Genomic DNA, 26406 nt, shown 5'->3' with positions numbered 1-26406 from the left:
TATAACAAACTTTATAGATATAATGATTAGGTAACATTTTTCATTAAAAATAGCTGTAGAAAAAGACTTGCTCTGTTTCGGCTGAAAATTGGCATGTACGGTTGTTTATGGGTGTTTTATAATAATTTGCAGTCAAAATTTACATCTTGCCATTTTTCAATATGGCCGCTACTAAAGAGCTATGTTAATGTTTTAAAACAACGGTCTAGCGGAGGGCGCAGCCCGAAGCGTTTGCACGCCAACGTAGGTAGTATACGGAGGCTCTATAACTAGTATAAGATCCCACAATTGTTCAAAATGTGAGGCATACTTCGCGATGTAGTGGAAATGAGATACTTATAGCGTTGTTGCATCTTCACCGTCTCTCTGTTAGATTCATTTCTCTTGGAAGCTATGCCAAAGAGAAATATTTATGGGAAAAATGCCAGACAATCACACCAAATTTCTGGTCTCAAAGTAGGGGTCCTGTACTGTCAGTACCAGGGCAACGATAACTTTGAGGCCTATATCCAGTATATCCTGACCAAAACCAACTTAAAAATGTTTGTTCCATAAATTGGCTTAAATCGGGAATCGAATCTGAAACCTCCTCACAAGCGCCCATAGTACTAATCGCTGTGCCACCGTAGAGCGTAAGCACACCCCGTAAACGGAACCCGACCCCACCGTAGGTGGGGTATAGGGCTCGTAATGAACTAATAGTATAAGTATTACTGTATAATGCAATAAATAATATAACACATTATATCGTTTTACCAATAGTTGAAGCGCCTAAGTGAATAAATTTGCAAATATCTTCAGGATATCTACTGATTTCGAATCGAAATTTAGTAATGGCGCTTCGCCGGCCTCTGCCGTGACACGCTCGCTTCCCTCGCTCTGCTCGCGCACCGTTGTGGTCGCAGTTCTAACCTTTTTTTTTACCCGGAGAAATGCGTTACTCATACCGCGCGCCCCGGGGAGGCACGGGGTTATGTGGGACTCTCCTCTCTGAGAAGAGAGGCCTACCCACTGAAACTCCGGGGATGTTCCTCCACGCACCTTGTGGCGGGAACGCGGGGATGCTTCCGCATTCTTCCGCGAACCGCACCGGTGGGTTCGCGTCCGTTTGCATGGACCCTCCTAGAGTCCAGGGTGGGAGTAGTTCACCCTGTTCTCCTAGTCGCAGGGGACTGCCTGGAACACTTGGCAGCTCGCTACTGTCGCCAGTGTCCCTTTATGTTGAGCGGCAGCATTCCCAATCCTGACGCCCGAGCACCCCTACGGGGGCGGAAGCAGGTGGGCATAAGCCCGCCTTCTACGCCCCGTTGTCTTCCTGCGGATCGGAGCCGAGAGTGGATCGTCCTCTCGACTACGCTCCGCGCATCGCCTCTCATGACGCTACGTTGGCGACCATAGCCTTGACCACGGCCGGCAGCGAGAGGTCACTTCCCGGTCCCGGTCACTTTCCCTTGCGCCCACGCTTGGCACTCTGCGAGCGTATGGTCAGCAGTGTTCTCACTGCAAGAGTAGTGGTGACATGCCGCCAGTGGCTCTCTACCAACTTTGTGGCTTAGATACCTGCCTAAGCCTCGACAGGATCTGCACCAACCGGTAAGTGAGTGAACTATGCCGCCTGCTTACCCATTCCTTGAGGACGAACTGCCGCCACAGTTCGCTCGCCCGCGATCGGCTCCTCTAGCCGACTTCGCCATTGCGACACAGCACTTTCCGTTGGGCGGATCTCTTCCACCTCATGACCTCCTCGGGGGTCGGTCCTTCTTCCTGGGCTCGTGCGTCTGCGCATCGCCTATACACCTCCGCAAAGACCCCAGCATCGAGGTCCCAGAGAGGCGCACGAGCGAGTACGTACGCCGTTTCGTACGACACGGTGCGGTATGCTCGTATTGCTCGACCGCCATGACCCGCTGTGGCTTACGCAGCTCGGCCTTGTTCGGGCCGGTCAGAGCTCCGACCCACACCGGTGCACCATATAGCGCTATGGACCTTACCACGCTGGAATATAACTGTCCGCAGGTCACATTCGGACCGCCCAGATTAAGTAGGTCTTCCGAGAGCAGATGCGGTCCCGATTAGCTTGGGAGCCAATCGTCGAAAATGCTCCCGGAAGTTCCACCTGCCGTCGAGGTAAAGTCTCAGATATTTCATCTGAGGCTTCACCCCAACGGACACCCCTCCGACATCAATCCTGGCGGGTGCCAGCAGGCGGCCCCCTCCGTGGTCCGTGAAAACACAGAGCCTCGGTTTTCTCAAGGACCACCCTCAGGCCCAGCATTTTGATCCGCCCAACGACCTGCCGAACTCCCGCTGCAGCACGTGCCGCTGCCACCTCAATGTTCTCCCCTCGGGCTGTGACCAGGGTATCGTCCGCGTAGCAGAACACCTGGAGCCCGGAAGGAAAGGCGCCCCGCAGGACCCAATCATATCCGATATTCCACAGGAGCACCCTAAGATCGATCCCTGTGGAACAACGCACCGCATGATCCTACGGCGAATAACGCCATACTGCCCCAGGTATAGGATAGGTCTGTCGCTCAGGTAGACCCCGATGATTCTTTTTAAATAATGAGGCACTCGATGATACCGAAGTGCCTCTGAGATACACCAGAAGGGCAGCGTATTGAACGCGTTGGCAATGTCTAGAGACACTGCCAACAATACGCCACCAGACGCCACGGTTTCATCCGAGAACGCTTTGACGCGCATGATCGCGTCAACGGTTGATCGGCGCTCTCGGAATCCAAACTGGTGATCTGACAGATCGGGGCCTACACTATGAAAGTGGCGGACGATAAGGGAAGCAACGATACGCTCAAAGCGTTTTCCCACATCGTCCAGCAGCACAATGGGGCGGTAGGCAGCCGGAGACTCTGCGGGGCGCCCATCCTTCTTGAGGAGAACCAGTCCTCTCTCCTCCCAACAGATCGGGAATCGACCCTACGTGAGACACAGACCAAGTAGCCCGGTTAGATCGGTCCCCAACTCGTCCAGCACCGAGGTTAAGACTCGACCACGGCACTCACGGCCCTGGAGACGTGCGCTTGACTCGGAGCCTAAGCGCGGCACGGCTAACCTCCACCGACTCTATTGGAGGAACCTCCTCCTCAGCCTCGACCTCCGAATGAGAACCCGCCATTGTTGGAGGAACGTGATCAGGCCTGTCCGGAAACAAAGCCGACACCACGCCCTCCAACAGCTGGGGTTGAAGGGTCTCCGTGAGCGGGGGCGCCTGTGCGTGAAGTTTATTCCTAGCTGCACGGTACGGGCGACCCCACGGATCCCTGTCGAGGGACTCAAGTATCTGCTGGCGGCCGCTAGTTTTTACCGCGCTGATGGCCACCTGCAGAAACTTTCAGGTCTCGGTGTAGAGGCCGTGCAGCATGTCTTCCGTCTCTTCGTTCCGGACCCGCAATCTCCGGTACCTGGTGAACTCTCGCCGCGCAGCAGTGTAGGCGACACTGAGATCGCCAATTTGCTATGTCCACCAGAATAACTCTCGACGCGGAGGACGGCACCTGGCTCGGGGCATCGACGCGTCGCAAATTTGCGTCAGAGCCCCCCGGGATCGGATGGCTCGTTCGTCGGCGTCCTCTGGCCCAGCACTGGACTGTATGGTCCAGGCTTGGACAATGGCGGCTTCGATCATTAGCTCCTTGTCAAGGCGCGCCAGCGATCATCTCGTAAAAGCCTCCGAACCATTCACCCGAGGACGGGCCGAAACTATTCCCGATGATGCAGAGATCTCGAACCGAATGTAGCGATGGTCCGACAAGGTCTCCACGTCGCCGACAACCCGCCAATTCAACACTCGTGATGAGACAGGAGGAGAAGCGAATGGACCCACTATGGACCCACCCCGCCGTCTCACACAAGCAACATAAATGAATATAGTTTTATCTACTTCTTCGATTGTTTCGATTGCTACACTTTGGAAATGAAACTATTCTTTGTACATTGATTTGTTGTATATTCGCGTATAATGGTTTCTTTGACTAATCGGGTTGCGAAATTTAAAGTGGGAGTGAGCTGGCCATGTCGCCTGCAAGAAAGGCTCTTGGTACAAGGCAGTGGTGGTGGAACGAGACACAAGATAAGAGTAGTTAGAAACTGCTCAAAACTGGGAAAGATGGTATAAACTGAAGGAGTTCCGAAAAATGGTTTTATTTCCAATTAATACCTATACATAGTTTTATTAACATGGGTTTATTTGTTATAGAATGTATTATTAGGCTAGGGATTTAGGGTAATCCAGCACGTTTCAAACTTACTTTTTGGCATTTTCATACATCACACACGAAATCAAATACTGTCGTAACTCAAAATTGTGGAATTGGAAAATACGATTAGAAAATAATAAAAAAAACTGAATGAAACCAATATATGTATTCTCGATTACAAATGGACAATGAAACATTATATATAAATAAAAATAATCAAATTATTCGCAATAAGATCCATCCAGTATATTTTTTAATTTTCAAATTATATTTTCTCAATTATGACTGACACCATTTTTTTTATGTGCAACATGTATGGCGGTTTTATGTATTTTCATGCTCTTAGATTAATATCTAAGATGATGATTTATTTTATTAGTAAAGATGCATGGCAGGATGGGAAATCTTATGAATATTACAAAAATATATTGTTTTTCATATCTCTATCAACAAAAAATTGCTTGATCGTGTAAAAATTAAGTAAACAGCGCCATTTTAGCGTGGCAATTGTTAATATAAGTATCTAAAAAAATATATAGTATAATGTGCTTGTAGCACCTGTCGCTGCCAAAATTATATTTCCTTAAACTGCTTATTGTCTAGAATCAAAATATATTTATTTCTTTCGGCTTCTAGCAAAAAATGCTTCTATAAAAATTTATGTCCATGTATGTCCAAATCATTATATATAAATTTATATATATTTTACGCTTACGTAAAACTCAATTCAGTACTGGATAATTTTTCCTTAAAGCGAAATTTTAATAATATTTTTTTTAAGAATACAATGATAATACGGTTTCAAAATTACTTTTTTGCTGAACACTTTTTGCTATCATGGGTACTAGTTGAAATATAATAGGACACAAAGTTGAGCAGATTAGTGACTTTTAAGCTATTTCTGCCCAAAATCGACGAATACGAAATTTCGTATAATTTTTTAAAATTCTTCTTTTGATCTTTGTATTAATAATTATAACAAACTAGTGGAGTAATTTTACAAAAAATAATTGAATATCAATTCAATAAAAAATTAATTATTAAAATTAATTAAATTTTATACATTAAATATACTTATCACAAATTACGATGTAAAAAAATATTTTTTAACGAAAAAGAGGTAACAATACCCAGCTTGCAATCCTGTGGATTCTCACTACCTCATTATCTCGCATATCGTATACATACATGTAATATTATGAAGACTAAAGAAAATTTACTAAATTAGGTAGGTGCTGAAATTGGTGATGCAACGGAAGTGTCATAACTGAAACAGAAACGGAAACAGATGTCAAAAGTAAAATAGTTCCCAATCGGCCTTGTTTTTGGTTTCATAATTTAAGTGCAATTATTACACAACTCAAATAAAATAAAAATATCGCGCGCTCCACCGCCAGTAATCCACAATAGCGCCTGATCTGTCGCAAACGTTGTAAACTTTCGACTAAAGATCCGTTATAAATGTTGCGGAAGCAGAAACGGAAACAGAAGTGAAAAAGCGTGCGGAACTTCTGCACTTGCGGAAGCAGAGGTCTGTTGCATCTCTATTCACTACGGAAAAGTAGCTTTTTTATGAGCATCTTTAACACTATTAAATCATAAATCATTACAAGCTATTAAAACAGATCTTCCTGACCACTTATTTGGTTAAATAATGCATGTTAGAAAAACGTGAATAGCATTTAAATCTATAGGATAGATTTGAGATAAAGCAACCATAAACGCGTGATGGTCTCAAATACGGGGTTTCCACAACACTAAAAAAAACAATGTGAGTGCAATAAACAACATGTCATGTACGATACATTTTCTAAAACACCCCAACACTAGCGGGACCAAATTTAACTTGACGGCCTTCATATTGCGTATAACGTCATATCAATAGAGTATACTCCTAACTCGATCAATATAACGTCCTTGACGGCTAAAATTTTCCCGGTACTTATCTTCGAAGTTCAAATGACGTCAAGCCTCCTCGCCATTTCTGGCTTTATCTCGCAAATGGAATCCAAATAGTCTTTTGTTTGACTATAATTGCCTTTTCTCTTATCCTTTATTGTTTTACGATTAATTGTTTAACAATAATAATTTACGATCTCATAATTTCTATCCCAGTAACTTTGTTTGGACTTTAAAGTTTAAGCCCGTTGGATGTTGAGACTTGTTGAAGTAATACCTGATGATGAATACTTATTGTAAATATTATTATAAGTGTGAGAATATTTGCCTAGAATGTAGAGACCGAAACATGTACAAAAGGTTTCGATATTAGTAATTGAAAACAATACATATTGTAAATTCTACCATAATTATGCTTTTATATTTTGTATTCAGTTTGGCACAAGCTGATGTTTCTACACGGTAACTTTTTTTATAAATCAAGTCGGGAACCTAACCTAACCTACACGCTACTTGTTTCGGTTCTAGCTTTAAAGTGCCTACCACAGTAAAATATATTTTTTATATTGAAATTTCAATCTATCCAACAAAAAAGATTCTAGAAGGAATCGTTACAAGTATCCTCAAAAATTTCCTGACTTAGCAGACGGGCTGGCCATCGCATAAAGCTGCATTCTTAAGCACCGAGATCCTACTGCCTTTTTCTATGACAGTAACTCGTAAATTTTTATACATTCACCAGAGACATACTCTGATTTCTTACAAGTCTAAAATTTCGAATTTATATTATTTAGTAGGACATTATTTTTTTGGATCTAAAACGTGTATATTTGTTTTTTTTTCATTTCCTATGTGTAATCATATCCAATCGCGAAAACTTTGATTAATAATGCAACATAAAGCCACAATAGCATAAAATAAATAAGCAAAAAAACCGTTTACAGGACTACAAATACCTTTACCCTTTTTATTAAATAACTTTAGTAGTAATGGAAGAAGGACAACGGGAAGTTATTACATTTTGTAAATAACATATTTAGATACTGAAAAATATGATATTTTAATTAATAAGCTTACTTTAAGCGCGTCATAGTATGAAAAGTCAATGTAAGGTTAAAGTAATATTGTTTTAAGAGGTTGTGATAGGGCTACCACGACAGGGCGCGACTTGCGGGAGAGCGACATAAAGCACGAAAATAGCAGTATCTCACTTTTATGTCGCTCGCTTTTCTATGCTGAGCTCGTTGTGAAATATTTTGTCCAGGAAAGTACTGCCACCTTAGCCATTTCTTCCGCCAAGCAGTAATGTGAGCATTACTACTTTCCGATTTTGCAATATTAATATGTCTCGGGTGACCCTCAGATCTTTGCGATTTAAAGCACTGAGTGGCACTGCAACTGTTATGTACAGGCGTGTCGTTTACTATCAGGCGCACGACTTGTTCGTGCCGTCACTTGGTATCTTAAAAAAAAACTAATTGTAAGTAATTATATTGTTGTTTCATTATTTACTTTTAATTATCTTTTTTTTTTGTGTTGAATATATATGGTTTAATGGAAATGGTAACCATTTCTGAAAATCTATTACAAACAGCGTAAATTTTATTTCTTTCTTAATCTGTAGGTACGTATATGAACTCTTCATAACGGCTGTGAAATTCGCTCAATAGTTTACAGTTCTTATCAACATTATACCGTACCTTGTGCAACGCTATCGGGGTTTACGTAACGCGTTTGCTACTAATGTTTCCACCGGATATTGCCTCCAAACTTAACCGTAATAAATATAAAATGCTTTTTATGTAACTTTTCGTGGAAATGTTTTTTCATATTTGGAACGTTTTATGTGGTAATAATTTATAAAGTTTTATTTGTTTCCTTCTTCGATAATTTGTGTGGAAGTTTATACAAACTCGGGCTAATAATGTCCCAGTGAATATGTGCGAAACAACCACACCAATTACCTGATCTCAAAGTAGGAAAAAATGTACAATGACTACCGCAGCAACGGAGTTCTGGGGCACTTCCCAGAACACCCAGACCAAAACCAATGTAGAAAAGTTCATTTCCCAAATTGGTCCTACTGGAAATCGAACCCAGAACCTCCGCATCCAGCGCCCACAATGTAAACCGTTAGGCCTACGAGGTTTTCAAACATCAATCTTATTTACAGTCTTATACAGGGTGTAACAAAAAAGGTCAGACAAAGTTCAGTTGGTGACTACACTACTAATTCGCAATCCATGAAAACTTTGGAGGAAAACATTTTTTTGGCACAAAATAACAAATGGTGGATTGTCTGATGAAACCAGTACATGAACGGTTCCAAATTTAGACAAAATTTGTTTAAATTCTTCAGCAGTCTATTAGTACTAATTCACGTTATGAATAACGCTAATTTATCGGATAAAAAATAGTCCACCCGTGTATTTAACTTAGGAAATGAAACTATTATTTCGGTTCTAAAGCACTTATATTTGTTTTTTCAAACAAACGAACATTTCGGGACCTTCAGGTCATGGCTGACAAATACACTCCGACAGTTGGCCATGACCTGTAAAGGGCCGAATACACGCGATTTAGATCTGCAAAATTAGTTTCATTTCCTATGTGTAACAATCGCGAAAATCTAAGAACTCGATGTGTACATTTAACTGTTTTCTCTCAAAGTTGCAAATTTTGTGGTTAATGTTGTTTCTCACGTTCACCAGCTGAAGTTTGACTAAATATTTTTGTTGTGTACCAGTTTTTGCCAATGCTATCAAAATAAAAAAAAAATGAAAACGACTTCTCTTTTTTTCTTTTAACAATTAATGTAACGAAATAATGATAAAAATTTTCTTAGATCGACTGGCTTAAATGTACAAAGTTTAAATAGCACTCTGAATTACACAAATATACACACACACACCTACACATGTACAAAAATATATACACTGGTACATTTTATTGTTTGCCCTAACACTACGGAGTTATACTCTACAAACTCATGGTCGGTTATATGACAACGGAAAACGGAGTACCATCATACTGCCCTCCTTATGATTACTAACGTAAGCGACATCAGATCAGCGGAACAAAGTCTACATCTCCCTGTAAGCGATTTTTTTAATATCTCACTTTCAGTTTTATTGCTAAAGAAAAACAGTGTAATTGACATTTTTTACTAGCAAAAAACTCTTTAGGTGCCAATATATCGGAAGTTATCGAAATGCAAATGCAATTAGTTATGACAATGAAGGCAGTATAATCCCATTACAACTCAGAATATATATAAAGCTTCAATTGCAATTCACATGTGTTTGCGTAAGTATACTTCTAAATTGCTGTAAATCACCTATATTTCTGTAAATCACCTAGAATCCTAAATTTCTCAATAAATTATGATTACTACTTTAGGTTCTCGCCTCTCTTCTCTCCCCAGCGCCTGAAAGACAAATTTTGAGTTCATAAATGGGAGTGTAACAGCGTATTAGTACAAGTTATCATTATATAAATTTAGCCTAACCTTTGTTTTTACATTTAAACCAAAAATTTATAAAAGATGAATATTTGTATATTTTCCCTCAAAATTAATATACTTAAATACCGCCATTTGTTTTAAAACAGTACAAATTAACATAGGCAAATTACGAATTGTCTTTGATCTTTATTACAAGTGATTAGACTGATGAATAAAAAATAAAGGAGAGGTGAAGAGTTAAAAAATAAACACAAAGTACGGATAAAAAGATCGGATAGAAAGAGTACCTGTTGCTATGTCAAAACAACAACTGAGCAAATCCTTGTAACAAGAATAATAATAAAGTAATGGAGAATTTTCACAAAAAATACCTATCATGTCATACATATTATAATATTCAAGAAATAAATATTGTAATAAAGTATAACAGTAGGTCTAGTACGATAGGACGCGACTTGCGCAAGAACGACACACAGCGCGAATCTCTCGTATAGAGAGAGTATAGCAGTATCTCGCCCTTTATGTCGCTCTCACGCAAGTCACGCCCTTTCGTGCTAGGTCTACAGACAAGCATTCAGTGAAGAGTTAAAAAGAAATGGCAACACTTGTTAGTGTCGTCATAACCATAAAGCTCAACTCACACTGTCGCGAAGTCGAAGCGTCGCGACGCGTCATGTTTTTAGCCTATAGTATATTCATCTGTATTTTCCCGTTATTAAGGTACACATTTGTGTTGCATGCAAATATGGAAACGGGCACCGACGCGCGTCGACGCTTGGATACAGTCGGGCGGCTTCGCGCGTCGACGCGAGTCGTCAAGAGTTGTTGTTGAAAAACAGGACGCAACGCGACGCTTCGCGCGCCAGTATGAGTTGAGCCTAATGGTACCATAATAAGTACATACTGATGATTGGTTTGCTAAAAAAAGGGACGAGAGAGGATACTTCTCCCATTATTGACTTTAATCATTAGTATGTGCGAGTGTCACATCATAGAAAAAATGCTATAATGTAAAAATCACTTGTTTTTCAGACAAACGGTTTTCTGTATATTTATACACTCCCAGACGCATAATTCGTGCCACCTTGTATTGCTATGTGTGTGTACGTTCGCGATGGTACTATCCTATTCAATTTTTTGTTGTTGTTGTGAAAGTTGTTATTGTAAAAAAAAAAGTATGTTTGCCAGTATATTTTATTCAAAAATAGCTTTGAATTACATTTATCATACGTATACTAAATCGGGGGCATACCAAACCGGGGGCATAACGAAGAGACCCAAAAATAATACTTAACGTGTCAAGTAAACACACTAAAATTGCCTCATCGTATACTTTTTCCTAGTACCGGTAGTGAAGTGTGGTGACAGCGATCACTTTGATTATATTGATGAAGTCTGTTTCAATAGGCTGATCTGGCTTCAGGACCTGACTGATAAGGTCTCTGTGTAAGATTGCTTGCACAAGTAAGACAGTGTGCTTCCCGTATAACAATAAAAATTTGGTAGCTGTAGAGCTTCTTGTGAAAGAGTTCGTGCAGGGAAGTACTGCCACCTTACCTATTTCTGCCACCATGCGATAATATGAACATAATTGCGTTCCGGTTTTAAAGGATAAGGATGCTGATGAAATTACAGGTACACTGAGTGGCAGTTGCAACTGCTAAGGACATGCGTGTGACTTACTACCAGGCGCCCGACTGTACCGTCACTTGATATCATGAAAACACAACAAATTTCTTTTAAATTGGTTCTGAACTGAGTGTTCTGTTAATTTAGTTATTCTGGTACTCACAGTAGAGGAAATTGTTTAGTTTGAAAACAAATTATTCGACTCATTCGAAGAACAGTCCGATGTGATTATATAGCGAAAAGAGAACAAAATTGTTCTCGTAACGAACTTATTACGAGAACAATTTTGTTATTCAAACAAGGCCTATGTAAAGGTGTTTTGAGAATTTATATATCTTATTTCGTTTCGGAAATATAAAATCGAACAAAGGTCGATCTGACATCCACAACGAAGAAGAACGAACAAAATGTATTATGTCCTGAGAACAAGTAATCTTGCATATAGACCTTTGTTCTCTTTGTTTCTGGATGAGTCGTATCGTGTGGTTACTAAGCACTTATGTGCCAGAATCTCAATACATACATTTTTTTTTTCAATTTACGTATTTATTCTTCTTCTCGAGGTGCCATCTCCTGTCGGAGGATGGCGATCATTAGGGCTATCTGTATTTTAGACACAGCTGCTGGGAACAAGGATCTTGTGCTCAGGATGAACTATTTCCAGTGATTCGTAAGCTACGAAGTACGCCTTCTTCCAGGTGGTCGTTTTTTCTAGATTTTTCTTTATAATTTTTCCTTACATAATTAATCGGAGCAGGTCGTATTTATCATTACGCATTATATGACCAAAGTACTATAGCTTACGTTTCTTGACGGTACACATAACCTCTAATTTCTTATTCACCATCTGCAATACTATATCATTAGATACTCTATCCTTTTTCAACATTTCGAATGCTTCTAAGCGGTTGCTCATATTTTGAGTTAAGGTCCAGGCCTCTACTCCATACAGAAGAACCGAAAACACGTAGCAACGTGCCAAACGCACAATATATAGCTATACTACATTGGTGTTACACAACAATCACTTACCTCATGTTTATAAATAAAATAGCGAAAGTAAATCCGGGAGTCGTACATCGACAAAAGTAGAAAAGATTTCTAAATTGGTTTCTAAATTTCTCTAGTAATTCCTTTACTGTTTTGTTCCGTTGTGGAAAAGTGCCACAGAAGAATACCGCAGAAAATTGGCTACTTTTGTTATTTCTTCGAAGATAACCTTGTTTACAAGGAAAGTATGTTCTATGGCTCAGAACGTGCCCCTTGTCTGAAGTAGGGTGTTTCATACTTAATATTCTTACCTATGCGACCAAAATTTATAAACTAAGGGCGGAATTTGTTAAGCGATCGGAGAGGGCTCCTATAATAAGAATTATAGCCTCCGTGACCGAACGGTTACCATGCTGGTCTACCACGCAGAGGTCCCGGGTTCGATTCCCGGGCCGGGAGAAATATTTATATGGCCTACATTTATTTCTCTCGTGAGTTTGGATATAATTTGTAGTTGTCTGTTTGTGTCCATGGCACCTGCGATATATGGTTTTCCTAGTGGTGTGCGCGTTGTTGTTGTTGTTGCTGTTGCTGTTGTTGTTACTATTACTATTAATACTATTATTGTTACTATTACTCTTACAATTGACATTGCTAGTGCTAGTACAAGTGCTGTCGCTGTCGCTGACGCTGACGCTGTCGCTGTCGCTGTCGCTGTCGCTGTCGTTGTTGCTATCGCTGTCGCTGTCGCTATCGCTATCACTATTACTATTACTAAATATTACTATTATAATTATATTTATTTATGTAACTGTTATGGACATGTTACCATGAGGCCCACGGCGGGCATTGTAATAGTAAAAAGATAATTACATTTACGAAGTAATAAACAGTAAAGAAAAAATTCATAGATTTCTCACAGATGGCGCTACGGCAAACTGAACAAATTCGTAAGGTTCATTCCGTAGCTCAGTTGGGAGAGCGTCACCTACGGTATGGTGAAGACGCTGGTTCGAATTCAGCCAGATTGAACTAATTTTTCTTTGTGTCCGATCTTTGAATTAATAATTGTAACAAATTTCTGGAGTCATTCCACAAAAAATAATTGAATATCATCATAGTAGTCAAACATGGAGGTATTCAATAAAATTAATATTTCAATATACAATTTTGTACACATCCAACTATAATTGGTAATTTTAGTCTGTAAATTAACATTCAGTTACGAAGCCGGATATTGTTACGGATGCCGAAGCAAGTTGGGAATCAATTTGTACGCAACAGACTTTATTTACAATAAGACTGCGTATTGAGATAACGTTGAATGAAATATGAGGCTTGTTAATTGGGTAACTTATGTGATTGGTATGTTTTAGGGGTTTGTGATTATTAGGTTTTCAAAACTAGTGCGAAATATCTAGATATTTCGCACTGCTATTACAATAGTGTTGTAATTCAAAATATGTGAAATTTAATATTATATCATTACTGAACGTAAAACTTGATTCTCTACACGTCAAAAAAATCGTCGTTAGAATATTGTAAGAAACAATCAAAAGATATCTACTTAACTCAAAATGAGACACACTTTATGTGAGCTAGTTCTAGTCAAAATAATCCTTATTCAAAAACATGACATCATTTTTTCCATTTTATTTTTAAATATATTTGAGAAATTGTTTAAGTGTAATAATAAACCATAATATTAAATTTTAATGATTTTTTTTTACGGGAAGTGAGTAATTCGTTTTTCATCGATTCTGAGAAAGTCCTCTTTTTGAGTAAATACACTATTAACAGTACGATTTAATAAGAATAAAATAATAAGATAACTATTACAAACAAAAGTAACGGAGTTTCAGCCACGGAGGCAGTTTCTTATTTCATTTATCAATGTCACAATTTAAAATACAATGTCAAGGGATAATACGATAGTCATTAATATAAACAACAATAATAATTAATTAATATAAAACGAAATAGCAACTCTATATTATAAATTTTTGTAGCAGTAAAGCTCCTTGTGAAAGAGTTCGTCCAGGGTAATACTGCTGCCTTATTCTACCGCCTACTTATTTCTACCGTCAAGCAGTTATGTCAGCATTACAGGCACATGGGACTTATCGACTTATGTCTCTGGGTGACTGGGCGCAGTGGCGGTGCGCCTCAGATCTTTGCGATTTAAAGAGCTGAGTGGCACTGCAACTGTTATAGACAGACATGTCGCTTACATCGAATAGATCCGAACTCCACGTTTCTGTTTCCCGATTATTCAAAGAACTATCGATATTTTTGAAAAGACGATTTGATTACGTTTTCCCAAAATTTCGTTTAAATGGGATTATTTAATAATTTTGTGTAATCTTGTATAACAAAGTGTCACACGTATTTGATGTTGTTGATGACTTTATTCAAGTTACAAACTTATGTGAACTATACTTAACCATTTCGTTAAGTATAATCGGAAGCTATTTAAAAATATTCTTTTCTGATATGTCGTAAACGCTACCGTTGTAATAGAACCAGTGTTTGTTGCTATGCTGGGGCTGTGAAACAATTGAGCTACTGACCGAGTCAGTCACGGTGGTACTTCACATGGCTAATTGTATTTGCGTATTTGATATAATTGGCAAACAGACAACATGTGTACATAACATGTGTGACAAAGTATTTGCCTTCTTTGCCTCTTCGACAAATACAGCAAACTCCAAACTCGCGATACCGCGCGCTGGTCGGTTTCTCAATGCACATCTTAAATATGCAAAGAAACCGTGCGTATTTTAACTGCTTCTTTGGCTCCATGCGCAGACGGTCATATTTATCAATTTCTGCGTGTTTGTCTGTAAGTCAAACATTTTTCCAAGTACATCAAACACTCAAAAGCGAATACAATTTGTATTAGGTTTAAACGGCTTGTTTCGCTGTCAGAGCACCTGTGGGAAACTGGTCGTCAGATCGAAAGAATTTTTATGTTCGATCTTTGTACTAACTAATATTAACTAATTAGTAGAAGTAAAATACCAAATCTCAAACATGCTCGGAAATGTTTGCATTACTTTCAAAAGACGAACACGGAAAGTTTGTCATTTATGGACCATGCGATTACTTCCCGGCCAAGACCTGCAAAATAAGTATGAAAATCCATTACTGCCCACATCTCTAAACTTATAATAATAAACTACCTAAATAAAAAAGCAAAGAAAAACTCATACAGCTAACTACCAAGTGTTCGTAATTGCGAGAATTAAAAGTACCTACCTGTACCACTTATATATGTTTTTTAAAGCGGTAAATTAAACTGAAATGCTTTGGTATTCTTCTCCTTTTTTAGCCTTTTTTCTATGGTCATCACGAAAATAAGTTCTAGTGAGAAGAGCGATAACAAAAATAATTAAACCGCGTCATCACAAGTTCGGCAAACTACTGTTAAATGTGTCTGGAAAAACTATGTCAAAAATTACTTTTAATTTTAATTACCTAACATTTTTTTTGCTTTTTCTATTATGCATTTTCTCTTTAGTCTTCTATTATTTCCCCCATTGTTGTGTTGTCTAAATACAACGACATCAATTAAAAATACATTTTCACTTCTCATGCTCAAAAAGTGCACCTTTATGTCGTACGTAGACGACATAAAATCGCATTTTATGTTCTAGAGCATAAAAATAATTTTTTTTCCTAAGACTAAGGTAATCAATCTCAACAGCCAAACAGTCACTACATATTGCACAATTTTACTGAGCAATCAAATTGTCACCTACGAGTATGCAGCTACGACTGCAAAACACTTGACGTGACAAAAACTTATTATATTATTTTATTTTTGCTATAATTTATTAGAATCCCGTATTTTGTGTGATTACAATATTTAGTAAGTCACATAAAATAGGAGTCGATTATCGTTTAAAAACGCTCCAAAATATTTGGCTTCGCAGAAAACCAAGCGTCTAAGACTATGATCACATATTAAAAATTAAAAAAAAAATTAAAAAGTTAGTTGGCGGGAATTAGTTATTCGTTCTTTCGCTTTTCGATACCTACATAAAATGTGTTTTATTTTCCTCACAATCGAAGTGAAAAGCAGAGTGTACAACAAGGGCATAAATGTCCATTTTTACCCTCGTCTACTATTTTGGTCTTCGCTACGCTCAGACCAAAAAATGGCCTCGGATAAAAATGGGTCACTTTATGCCCTTGTTGTACAATCTACTATTAATAAGAAATTACAATTATTTCGAAAGAAGCTACAATACAAAGTTAATTATCCAATAAAAGAAGTTTCAGTCGAGTATACTAAAACGTTCGATCGTGCGGGTCGAGAATCATAAAAGGGCATATGCCAACCTATGCCAATACTACTTTTCGCGGTGGAAACCTTGAGTAATTGGGAGCCACCGGTGAAACTCCTTCTTTCAGTTCGCTTCGTAAAAAACCTTTTGTGACCAACTGGCATCTCATCAAAGCGGAAAAATTTATGTCTTCGTGGCCACGATGCCACGAAATTTATGCTGCTTCTAGCTAAAGAAACTTTGATTTTATATTAAGCATGAATTAATACCACGTAAATGTTAATCGGTAAGTACCTAATGAATTTATTTAAGGACTTTAAAAAAGGGACTTCTCGGTAGAACCCAGTTCAATATCTTGTCATACACGATCACAATATTGCATAATTTTAGTCGCGTAATTTTCGCTAGATTCATGTCTAGACGCATTCTGATTCTAACATTGCATGGTTCCGTGCTTAGAACCACTCAGCCTAACGCCCTAAGGGGAAGGTTTCAAAAAGTAACAACAATAACAAAAATAACTGTAAATTAAAAAAAATGTTATCATGTTCTTGTTCTTGTTCTTGTTATTTGTCGTTGGGCAATGATATTTGTCCAATTGCCGAATACAACAACAATACTAAAATTTATGAACGTCTACGGCGACCAAGTTTGACCAAGTTCGGCCACGGTTCAATAATTCCGAAATCCAGTTAGCTTAGGACCGACGGGATTGGTCCTAACTTTATCCAAGTTTACCACGTTGTAGTTTACAAGACACTTACTTATAATATAAGACATAATCTAATCAGTAAATCATAGGCAACTTCTGAGCTATGGAGTTCTTTAAAAATTTGATGTTTCTATTTAAATAGGGACAGAATCTAAAAAAGAATAACAAGGAGAAAATAAAATAGAATTCATATTTATTCGACACGAACTTCATCGCCGCGCAGCGACCGCGTACGTCTCAAATGAATAAATGCGTATTTATTTAAATAGTGCGTATTTTGTCATGCCAGTTGGACGCATAGCTTTTACGTTTTAACTTAAATAAGCGTTCTGGGCACGCGGGCGAGTCTGGCTTGAATTTGGTCTACGCGGCGGGCCCGGGCGACTGCCGCGCGGCGACCGCGCCCTTATATTATTCAGAGGAATTGAAATGTTGTTGCCTGGTAAAGAGAATTCAGAATCATCATTAACTGGGCGGTCGCCGCGTGGCGGTCGCGCGTAAGTTTTCTCTTCGTGTAACTGGGCGCTTATTGTCATACACATTAAAATCTTATAAATATAATTACCGTCCTCACAATCTACCCGCTACGGGCGTACAATGATTAATGTATAGGTACACAATAAAAAATTGTGCAAATGCATGATTAATTCATTATTACATTCATTTCATCAATATCTATTCATACTTCTTATATTTAAAAAAAGGGCTTTACACTATAGTAACATTTTTTAAATAGCGACATCTTCCAAGTTTTCTCAAAGGTCGTATTATCCAACACTTTTATATAATTTATATGGGACACTTTTATATTTATATGGGACAATTGCCTGAGCTGTATCAAGCACAAGTCCGGTCGTGTATGGAGTACTGCTGCCACCTTTGGGATGACTCTGCTACATACCAACTGGCCACCTTGTATTCAATTGACAAGCGTGCCAAGAGGCTTATAGGTAACTCGGAATTAGTAAAGCCGAAGTTGCAGAGCCTTGAACACCGCTGTAAAGTTGCCTGCTTATCGATATTTTACAGGATATGTCACGGAAAGTGTGCGATGGAATTACACGATTTAATTCTGCCTTCCCCTTTTAGTCATCGGGGGACGCCTAGCCGCTCATATGTTGTGGATATTCCAAAGATTCGCACGAAGCGTTACGCTTCCACATTTATAAAGAGTGTAAAAAGAATGGAGTGAAACTCCCTGCCTGCAGACTTGTTCCCTGAACGTTACAACTTGGTCCTTTTCAAGGCGAGAATGTATAGCCATTATTTAGGTTTGCATGCTCTATCGTCGACCTCATCGTCACTTTCCATCAGGTGAGATGGAGGTCAAATGCACACTTACATTTGAATAAAAAAAATATTTGCTTAGAAATTGTATACACGAATGTACGTAAAGTAAACGCTACTGAAGCAAAAAAATATTCAAGTTAGATCTACAAGCTATTAGAGTCTATGAAGGAACATCACCCTTAGGTCTTCGATCTCATTGCTATGTTCTGTAGTTCTATTGAGACGCTAAGTAAGTCATCATCAACCAGAACATGTTCCGTGGTTTCATATTCAAAATACGCATCAAAATTAAGTTGACTTTATTAGTTTATAAATTACAACTGTAATAGTACAGTGGTTATCAAAACCTTGTTTGCCTGCTTAATAGGATTCAATTATCTTAACGATGCTTTCGGCGTCACCAACTCGACACTGTCAGACAGAACTTTGTTAGACCAACACTTTAATAAGGACAGTAATTCTAGCTTTTAGATTTCTGAAACTTTTATAGTAACATTTGACTTAAAATAAGAAAATCTGAATAAAGCCGTGGTAGACTAATGGTTTGACCTACCGCCTCTCAAGCAGAGGCTATGGGTTCGAATCCTGACTCGCAATTCTGAGTTTTCGGAATTCATGTGCGAAATTTAATTTGAAATTTACCATGAGCTTTTCGATAAAGGAAAACATCGTGATGAAACCTGTACGTCGAAAAAGGGTCACAACCCTCGGAAAACATGTGAAGTCCCCAACAACGCGGACAATAATGGCCGAAACCCTCGCCTGAGAGGAGACTCGTGCCCACGGTAGGATGCATAAATGGGTTGATGATGATTGTGATGATGAGAAAATCGTAAAAATGGTGACTGACCAGTTCACTTCAGCGTGGCATCAAGCGCAGGCAATCATTAGCGAGTTGTAACCGTAACCGTTGCATATTGTGTTGACAAAAATCATAGTGTGTACGTAGTTAGCAAGATATACGCGCCGACGATAACCATGTGCTCATTCTAGCGAGGTAAGACAGTTTCACACTAGTACCTTACTATATCTGTTACAGTTACAACTCGCCAATGAGTATCCGGCTCAAAACACACAAAAATCATATTGTGTACGTGTTTCGCGAGCTTGCCGCGAGCGGAACGCGTGCACCTCGCAGTGCGCCGACGATAGGCATGTACTCATTGTAGCGCGTGAAAACTGTTTGACGCGTACACACTAGAGCCTCGTTACTGTATCTGTTACAGTTACAGCTCGCTATTGACTATCCGGCTTAACGATATGAGCATTCGTATAGGCAGTACAGCGATCCGAGCCGTTAGTTTCGAACTTCCGGTGCGCCTCCCGGTTATCTGCTTTTTGACGAATCCCTTTATAAGCGTTACTTCTCAATTTTAGGTCATTACAGCTCGTAAGTGCATGCATATCGAGCGTCATCACAAAGTTTCAAATTGAATAGCGTTTTTTTTCTTGATGTGAATTAAGCCATAGTTGAGTAAAATCTAAGAACTAAAAATCACAACTTCGTCGTCCGACATTTCGACTGCGAATGCGGAGCACGGTCGAGCACATATTTCGAAACGAGAAATGATACCGATCAGCCAGCAAATGCCGCAACGTATCTAGCTCGCCGCGAATGGTACGGTACGATAAAATGTTGGATCAGTAGCAAGCTTAAGAATTTGTTTTTGTTTTATTCTTTCAAACTGACAAATATATTTAATTAAACAAATATTAATCGATCATCTCGATTCAATAGACACACGCAATAAGTTTCTTCACAGCCGCACAATAAGTTTAACAGAACTGATAATCGAATGCCCAAACGACGGAACAGAGGATATGTCTGTTTTTAAAGCTGTTCTCTGTCGCTTAACACTTAAAAGTCTATACAACCTCAAATGGTTGATTCCGGATAGTGGTAGTGTTGAATTACTTTGGAAAAAATATATAGTAAAATTGAGGATGTATGATTACTATGAAAACACGATTCCTAAAACTTTTCACAATAGAAAACAAACACAAACTTATCTCGAAATTTTAAAAGAAAACTGCTTTATTGAATTGGTACGTACTATATATCAGTGGCGAGACGTGAAAATAATCGTTAGTAAAGCCGATCCACAGCAAAAACCACCTACCTTAACAAAAACTTCTTTAGCCGCTAAAAAGATGCCTTTGTTGAATATTTTGAATAAGTGGTGGAGTATGCGTGCTGTCTAGTACAGTCTTTTGATAATACCTAGAAAATTATTGGCAAGCCGGTGGGAATCGAATTATATGAACGCCTCGCCACTGCTATGTATACCAATGACTTTTTTTATATCAACTGTACTAAATATAACACGTATAGTAAACGATATACATTTTTCAAATGGCAATTTCGACTCTTACCTCGTGGAAAGTGAAACTCTCTGAAACGGTAACTTGTGGTTAATGATAAAAAAAGAAGTAGGTTTATCCTTTCTAATTAATCACGAGTTAAATCTTATTCAGTTTACTTCCAAATGTCCATAGAAGGAGACCTCTAATTACCACAATATATTGGCTCCCAAGATTTCCGATTGGTTCCCGAATCGACTTATTTCACGGAAATGTTGTTTTATTCCTTATTAACGGCCCGTGTTTCTATACCTGTAAGGAATTATTAATTACGGGGCTAATTGCTTTGCACCCCAGTGCCCGGGATAATAATACCTACTACATTGTTAAGGTGTTTTCTTCCCTAGTACATATGACGTCATCAAGTTTGCAAATAGGAAGGATAAAGTGTATTTGTAAAGTTAACGTAAGATTCTTAGTCAATATGTCACGACTTTTCCACAAGAACGATAAATATTTTTTATACGTGCCAAAATATTCGGTATACTATGAGTACTCGAACAACGGAATTCACTCTGGGGTACTTTCCAGAACACCCCGTTGTAAACTAATTTAGAAAAGTTAATTTCTCAAATTTGTCCTACCGGAAATCGAAACCCGGGCTTCCTCATTCACCGCGCACAATGCAAACCGTTAGACCACTAGCCGTCATTAATTAATTCGCACTCTTGGTGTAATGAGGTCGCATCTGCAAAATGACAATATTTCAGGAGTGAGGTTTAAAGATTCTACGAATGAAATCAGTCGGTAACTTTTTATGTTGATAGAGCTTTAAAACTTCACATATACATAATTTTGTTATATGCGGTACCTCCAATCACAGAACAATCCTTCGGTGAACGACTACGCTCATTAATGTTTTGATCATCTCGGTTTTTTTTACAAAATACGTTTTAATGTTTTTTGTTTTCGAATTTTGTTCTTTATTTTTTTCTCAAAATTCGGGGAGCTTAATTATTACTAAATAAATTAAGGCTTTTACATTAAAAACAGAAAATGACCATTAGAATTAAGTTGGTGTGGTGTTCATTGGAGGTATTGAATGTATTTCGTATTATTTTTTTGACTTCCATGTGATAAAAGCACTTGCAGCTTTAGTATACCAAGGCTATGAATAATGAATTTGGTTAAAGTCTACTTATTCTACAGTAGTCAGGATCGCATTAAAAAAATTGATCTCCCCTAGGCACCATGATCATGATTTTAGTAGCAGAGTTTGTCCATGGAAATACTGCCACCTCACCTATTTCTGCCGCCAGGCTATCATATTTTACATTACTGCGTTTCGATAGTGAAAGTTTTTTTTATAATTATACCAAGTGACGTAACGAACAAGTCGTGCGCCTAGTGGTAAGCGACACGCCTATCCATAACAGTTGCAGTGCCACTCCGAGCTTTAAATCGCATAGATCTTAGGGCCACTGCTATTGCGCTCGTCACCCTGCGACACAAGTTGACAAGTCCCATGTGCCTGTAATTTCAGCAGCACCCTTACCTTGGCGGCAGAAATAGATAAGGTAGCAGTACTTCCCTGGATGAACTCTTTCATAAGGAGGTCTACTACTACTAAAGTACCCATCGCCCGTTACTTAATTTAGATTTCAAATTCTACCATGTAAAATAGTAGCACAACAGGGCGACGAACGCAATGGGCGTGCCACGAGATCCGTGCGACTTAAAGCACAGAGCGGCACTATAACTGTTAACTGCCTCCGTGGCCGAACGGTTACCATGCCGGACTGCCACGCAGAGGTCCCAGGTTCGATTCCCGGGCCGGGAGAAATATTGTATGGCCTACATTTATTTCTCTCGTGAGTTTGGGTGTAATTTGTGGTTGTCTATGTGTGTGTCCATGGCACCCGCGACACAGGGTTTTCCCTAGTGCGGGGCTATGTTGATTGTGAGCGTTATTATTATTATATTATATAAAGACAGTTTAGTGTTATAAATAAAAAAAATATTTTTGAATACTTATTTTATAAACATTTAACAGCATTCGACTCTTGCCATTAAGCGTCCCATTAAGTGTGCGTCGCTAGACCATGGTCTAGTGATAAATTTAACCCTGAGTGTAATCATTTACCGTGAAGAGTCGAACCTCTAACGGCTTTAGTTGATTCCGCACAACAGTGAAACCGTTGAATCAACCACTTTCGAAAAACTATATACTAACATTGATGATATACCCTGATTACTATACGGTGTGAAAACACGATTCCTAAAAGTTATCACGACAGATTAAAAACACAAAACTTTTTGAAAAACATTGTACAAGAAACGCGCGGGTTTGTTTAATAGGTACTTTGCATACACCAATCATTTTTTTACATCAATTGAACTAAATAGAATACGTATAGTATACAATATACATTTTTCAAATGGCTTTAATTTCGTTTGTAAAAAAAAATTCTGAAATAAAATCTCTGCCGCTCGACCCAAGCAAAAAATAATAACAATAACGCACACACTCGACATATCCACGCACTAGGGAAACCCTGTGTAGAAGGGTGTCATGGACACACGCATAGACAACCACAAATTACACCCAAACTCACGAGAGAAACAAATGTAGGCTATACAACTATTTCTCCCGGCCCGGGAACGAACCTGGCAACGCTGCGTGGCAGTCCGATAATGATAACCGTTCGCCCACGGAGCCAATTAAATGAACCGTATTAGTACGGGAAAAAATTTAATTCGAACTGAGGTAGTAACGAACTCTTAATACAGGGTATTTTATTGATTCGTCTAACTATGTATATTATAAACAAATATTTCAGCAACCTAACCCGATTTAACGAAGAAAATTGAGTCACCATGTACTAATCCAAAATGCTGACCGAGTTCCCTCTTTGTGTCTGAGGGTCTACCAATCGGTCCATTTATTTTTAGATGTGGTATTGTTCATCGAATATTTATCTTACATACATACGTATATTTTTTACTCAAAATATTATATTTTCGACGATTCTTGAAAATCGTTGTACGAGTATATATCTCTGACGAATTTTCTGGTACAATTTCATCATTTTCAGAACAAATATGTTTCGCCTTCGAATTTGCTTTTGTAGAAAAATAATTCAAGTCATATAATCACGATCCTTGTCACAAACTATCGATAGATATCAAAATATATATATATAATATCAAAAAATCAACATTATCTAGTCGGTGGAAGTGACACGAGATAAAAATAACCTTACAAAAGTAAGCCAAGTTAATCCATAAGACGCTTACGGTGTTTCGTAGTTACAAAATGCATCATGCTATTTATAAAATTTATGTAAAAGGTATTTAGGTTGTCCAGTATAAGAGCCCCTGCAGACTACTAGAATTTCTATCGGTCGATATTTTAATCGGGTCCTTAATCAGTATGATGATGTATGGAAGTGCGCACTTTCAAACGGTTCGATATCGGCCGATAAATAAGTAACCATTCTAATGTCTACTTTGCATTTGGCTATTCTCTTTTTCTAGATTTGGTTTTGGTAGTAGTAGAGCTTCCTGTGAAAGAGTTCATCGAGGAAAGTACTGCCATTATACCTATTTCTGCCGCCAAGACGTAATGTGAACATTATTGCGTTCCGATTTTGTTGCTTACTACCAGATGCACGACTTGTTCGTACCGTCACTTGGTCTCATAAAAAAGAAAGATTGTTTAGTCTGCTGATGCATCCAATACTCTAGGTTTCTCTTCTTGATCCTCCATTATACAAAACCAATAATAACATTTCTGGATAATTTCATTAATACATATAACTTTCACTATACAATTCAAGAACATCTGAGTTCGCTGGTTTACACACTCACCGCCAACCAGGCTATTTGGTTGGCCCAGTGGAGCGCATAGTAATAAAAAGAATATGTGGTTTGCGGGGTCTCAAAACTACATTTTAAAATACCTCAGAACTGACTGCTGCCTTGAGCAAGGTAGAAGCAAATATCAAACTTAAATACTAGGACTTAGTAGCAGAAGAGCTCTTTGTGAAAGAGTACGTCCAGGAAAGTACAGCCACCTTACCTATTTCTGCCGCCAACCAGTAATGTCAGCATTATTGCGTTCCGGTTTAGAAGGGTAAGGGTGCTGGTGAAACTACAGACACATGGGCAGTGCCCACAAGACCTTTGCGATTTAAAACTCTGAATGGCGCAACTGTTATGGATAGGCGTGTACGACTTTTTCGTCCTGTCACTTGGTTTAATAAAAAAAACTAGGACTAGGGCTGGCAAGAATGCAGGCATCATTTTGGATGCCGATGGCAATACGTTGGTCAAAGATTCTGGCCGTTTGGGTCTCGTAGTTGGTCCATTAAGTTTTTATCGTTGCACAAAAATTCCGAAAACAAGTACACACTTTCAAACTTTTGCATTGCATTGTACTAACATTTGAAATCGGGAATTAACGCGTTTAAATAATAAATAGGTATTTTTACATCCTTTTATCACCGCACGCACTGGACGAAACGTTAGAAAGACTGACACTGCCCGTGACCGCGGACGGTGCAACCTGGCTGAATCGTCGTGATAATACAATACAAAAATTCTTTATTGTACACCAAAAAAGGAAACAAGTACAATACAATTAAATTAAAAATAAGCTGTGATACAATGGGCGGTCTTATCGCTTTAAGCGATTTCTGCCAGACAACCTTTGGATGCAGGGTGGATGTGAAAATACCTATTAGATTGTTTAATCGCGTTTATTCCCATTCTCAAATGTTAGTACAATGCAATGCAAAGGTTTGAAAGTATTTTTGTTGTTGTAATTTTTGTGCAACGATAAAAAGTTAATGGATCATATGCGAGACCCAACGACCAACATCTTTGACCAACGTATTGGCATGAAATGTTAGTTCAAAAACAAGTGATAAGAAAAGACATTCTTCATAGAAAAGGAAATAATATTTCTTTAAGTTTTTGCTCATGCAGCCCTGGGCGGAAGAGTTTTGGCAGATTAATCTGTTTTTACTGCGGAATCGGGTTTAGGAAGTGGGAAATGCATGTCTTACCTTGGCGAAGTGACCTTCATGCTTGAGCAGGTCGTGCATCAACAAGCGTTTTTGTAACAATCTGTGTTAGAAAACAATTTGAGTTGCCTTAATTAAGTACCTCTGGTTTTCTCATGGATATCGCTCGCTACTCAAGATGTTTTTGCCGTTATCTTACCAAAGAAATGCTGGATAAGACCTGTGTGTCTACAAATAACAGCACTTGAGGTATCAAATGAACGTAATACTATTGGTTCATAAAACACCGCTCTTGTCGCCTCCAATTTGATATAATAAGCCTTAAGTTAGCCTTATACTATTAAGTTAATAAATGACAATGACGCATCACTGAAGTAGATAGATCTTTTTGTAAAAATGTTTGTACAGAGAAATACTGCCACCATATCTACATAGTTCTGCCACCACTGTGAGTATTAATTATTGCGATCCGAGTTTTTAGTCGTAAGGGTGTTGGTAAAACTAAAAAGGAGTACAGGGTGATAGGTGCAGTCGAAGCCAAATCTTTGCGATTTAAAACTCTAAGTGGCTCTGCAATACCCATAAATAT

The 26406-nt window shown here is 38.7% G+C and overlaps 1 protein-coding gene across 1 annotated transcript; it reads right to left on the bottom strand.

Annotated features, from left to right (window-relative positions):
• Positions 1–2262: 2262 nt before the first annotated feature.
• Positions 2263–25898, bottom strand: LOC113237082. Its single transcript, XM_026473342.1, has 3 exons — positions 25860–25898; positions 3074–3340; positions 2263–2937 (listed from the first exon to the last, which is right to left on the bottom strand). The coding sequence occupies exons 1-3, from the start codon at positions 25896–25898 to the stop codon at positions 2263–2265; spliced, it is 981 nt and encodes a 326-aa protein (XP_026329127.1).
• Between the last annotated feature and the right edge of the window lie 508 nt (positions 25899–26406).

Source organism: Hyposmocoma kahamanoa, unplaced genomic scaffold (assembly GCF_003589595.1).
Source record: "Hyposmocoma kahamanoa isolate Upper Pololo Valley unplaced genomic scaffold, ASM358959v1 93, whole genome shotgun sequence".
Lineage (NCBI taxonomy): Eukaryota > Metazoa > Arthropoda > Insecta > Lepidoptera > Cosmopterigidae > Hyposmocoma > Hyposmocoma kahamanoa.
This window is presented reverse-complemented; position numbering and strand designations above follow the sequence as displayed.

What these genes read in the sequence shown, in the direction of transcription:
- LOC113237082 (XM_026473342.1), bottom strand. Translation starts at nt 25,898, where the DNA reads ATGCACGACCTGCTCAAGCATGAAGGTCACTTCGCCAAG. An exon ending in ATGAAGGTCACTTCGCCAAG is followed by an intron (nt 3,341 to 25,859) that starts GTAAGACATGCA and finishes AAGTTTCTGCAG; the next exon opens with GTGGCCATCAGCGCGGTAAA. An exon ending in CTCCAATAGAGTCGGTGGAG is followed by an intron (nt 2,938 to 3,073) that starts GTTAGCCGTGCC and finishes TGTCTCACGTAG; the next exon opens with GGTCGATTCCCGATCTGTTG.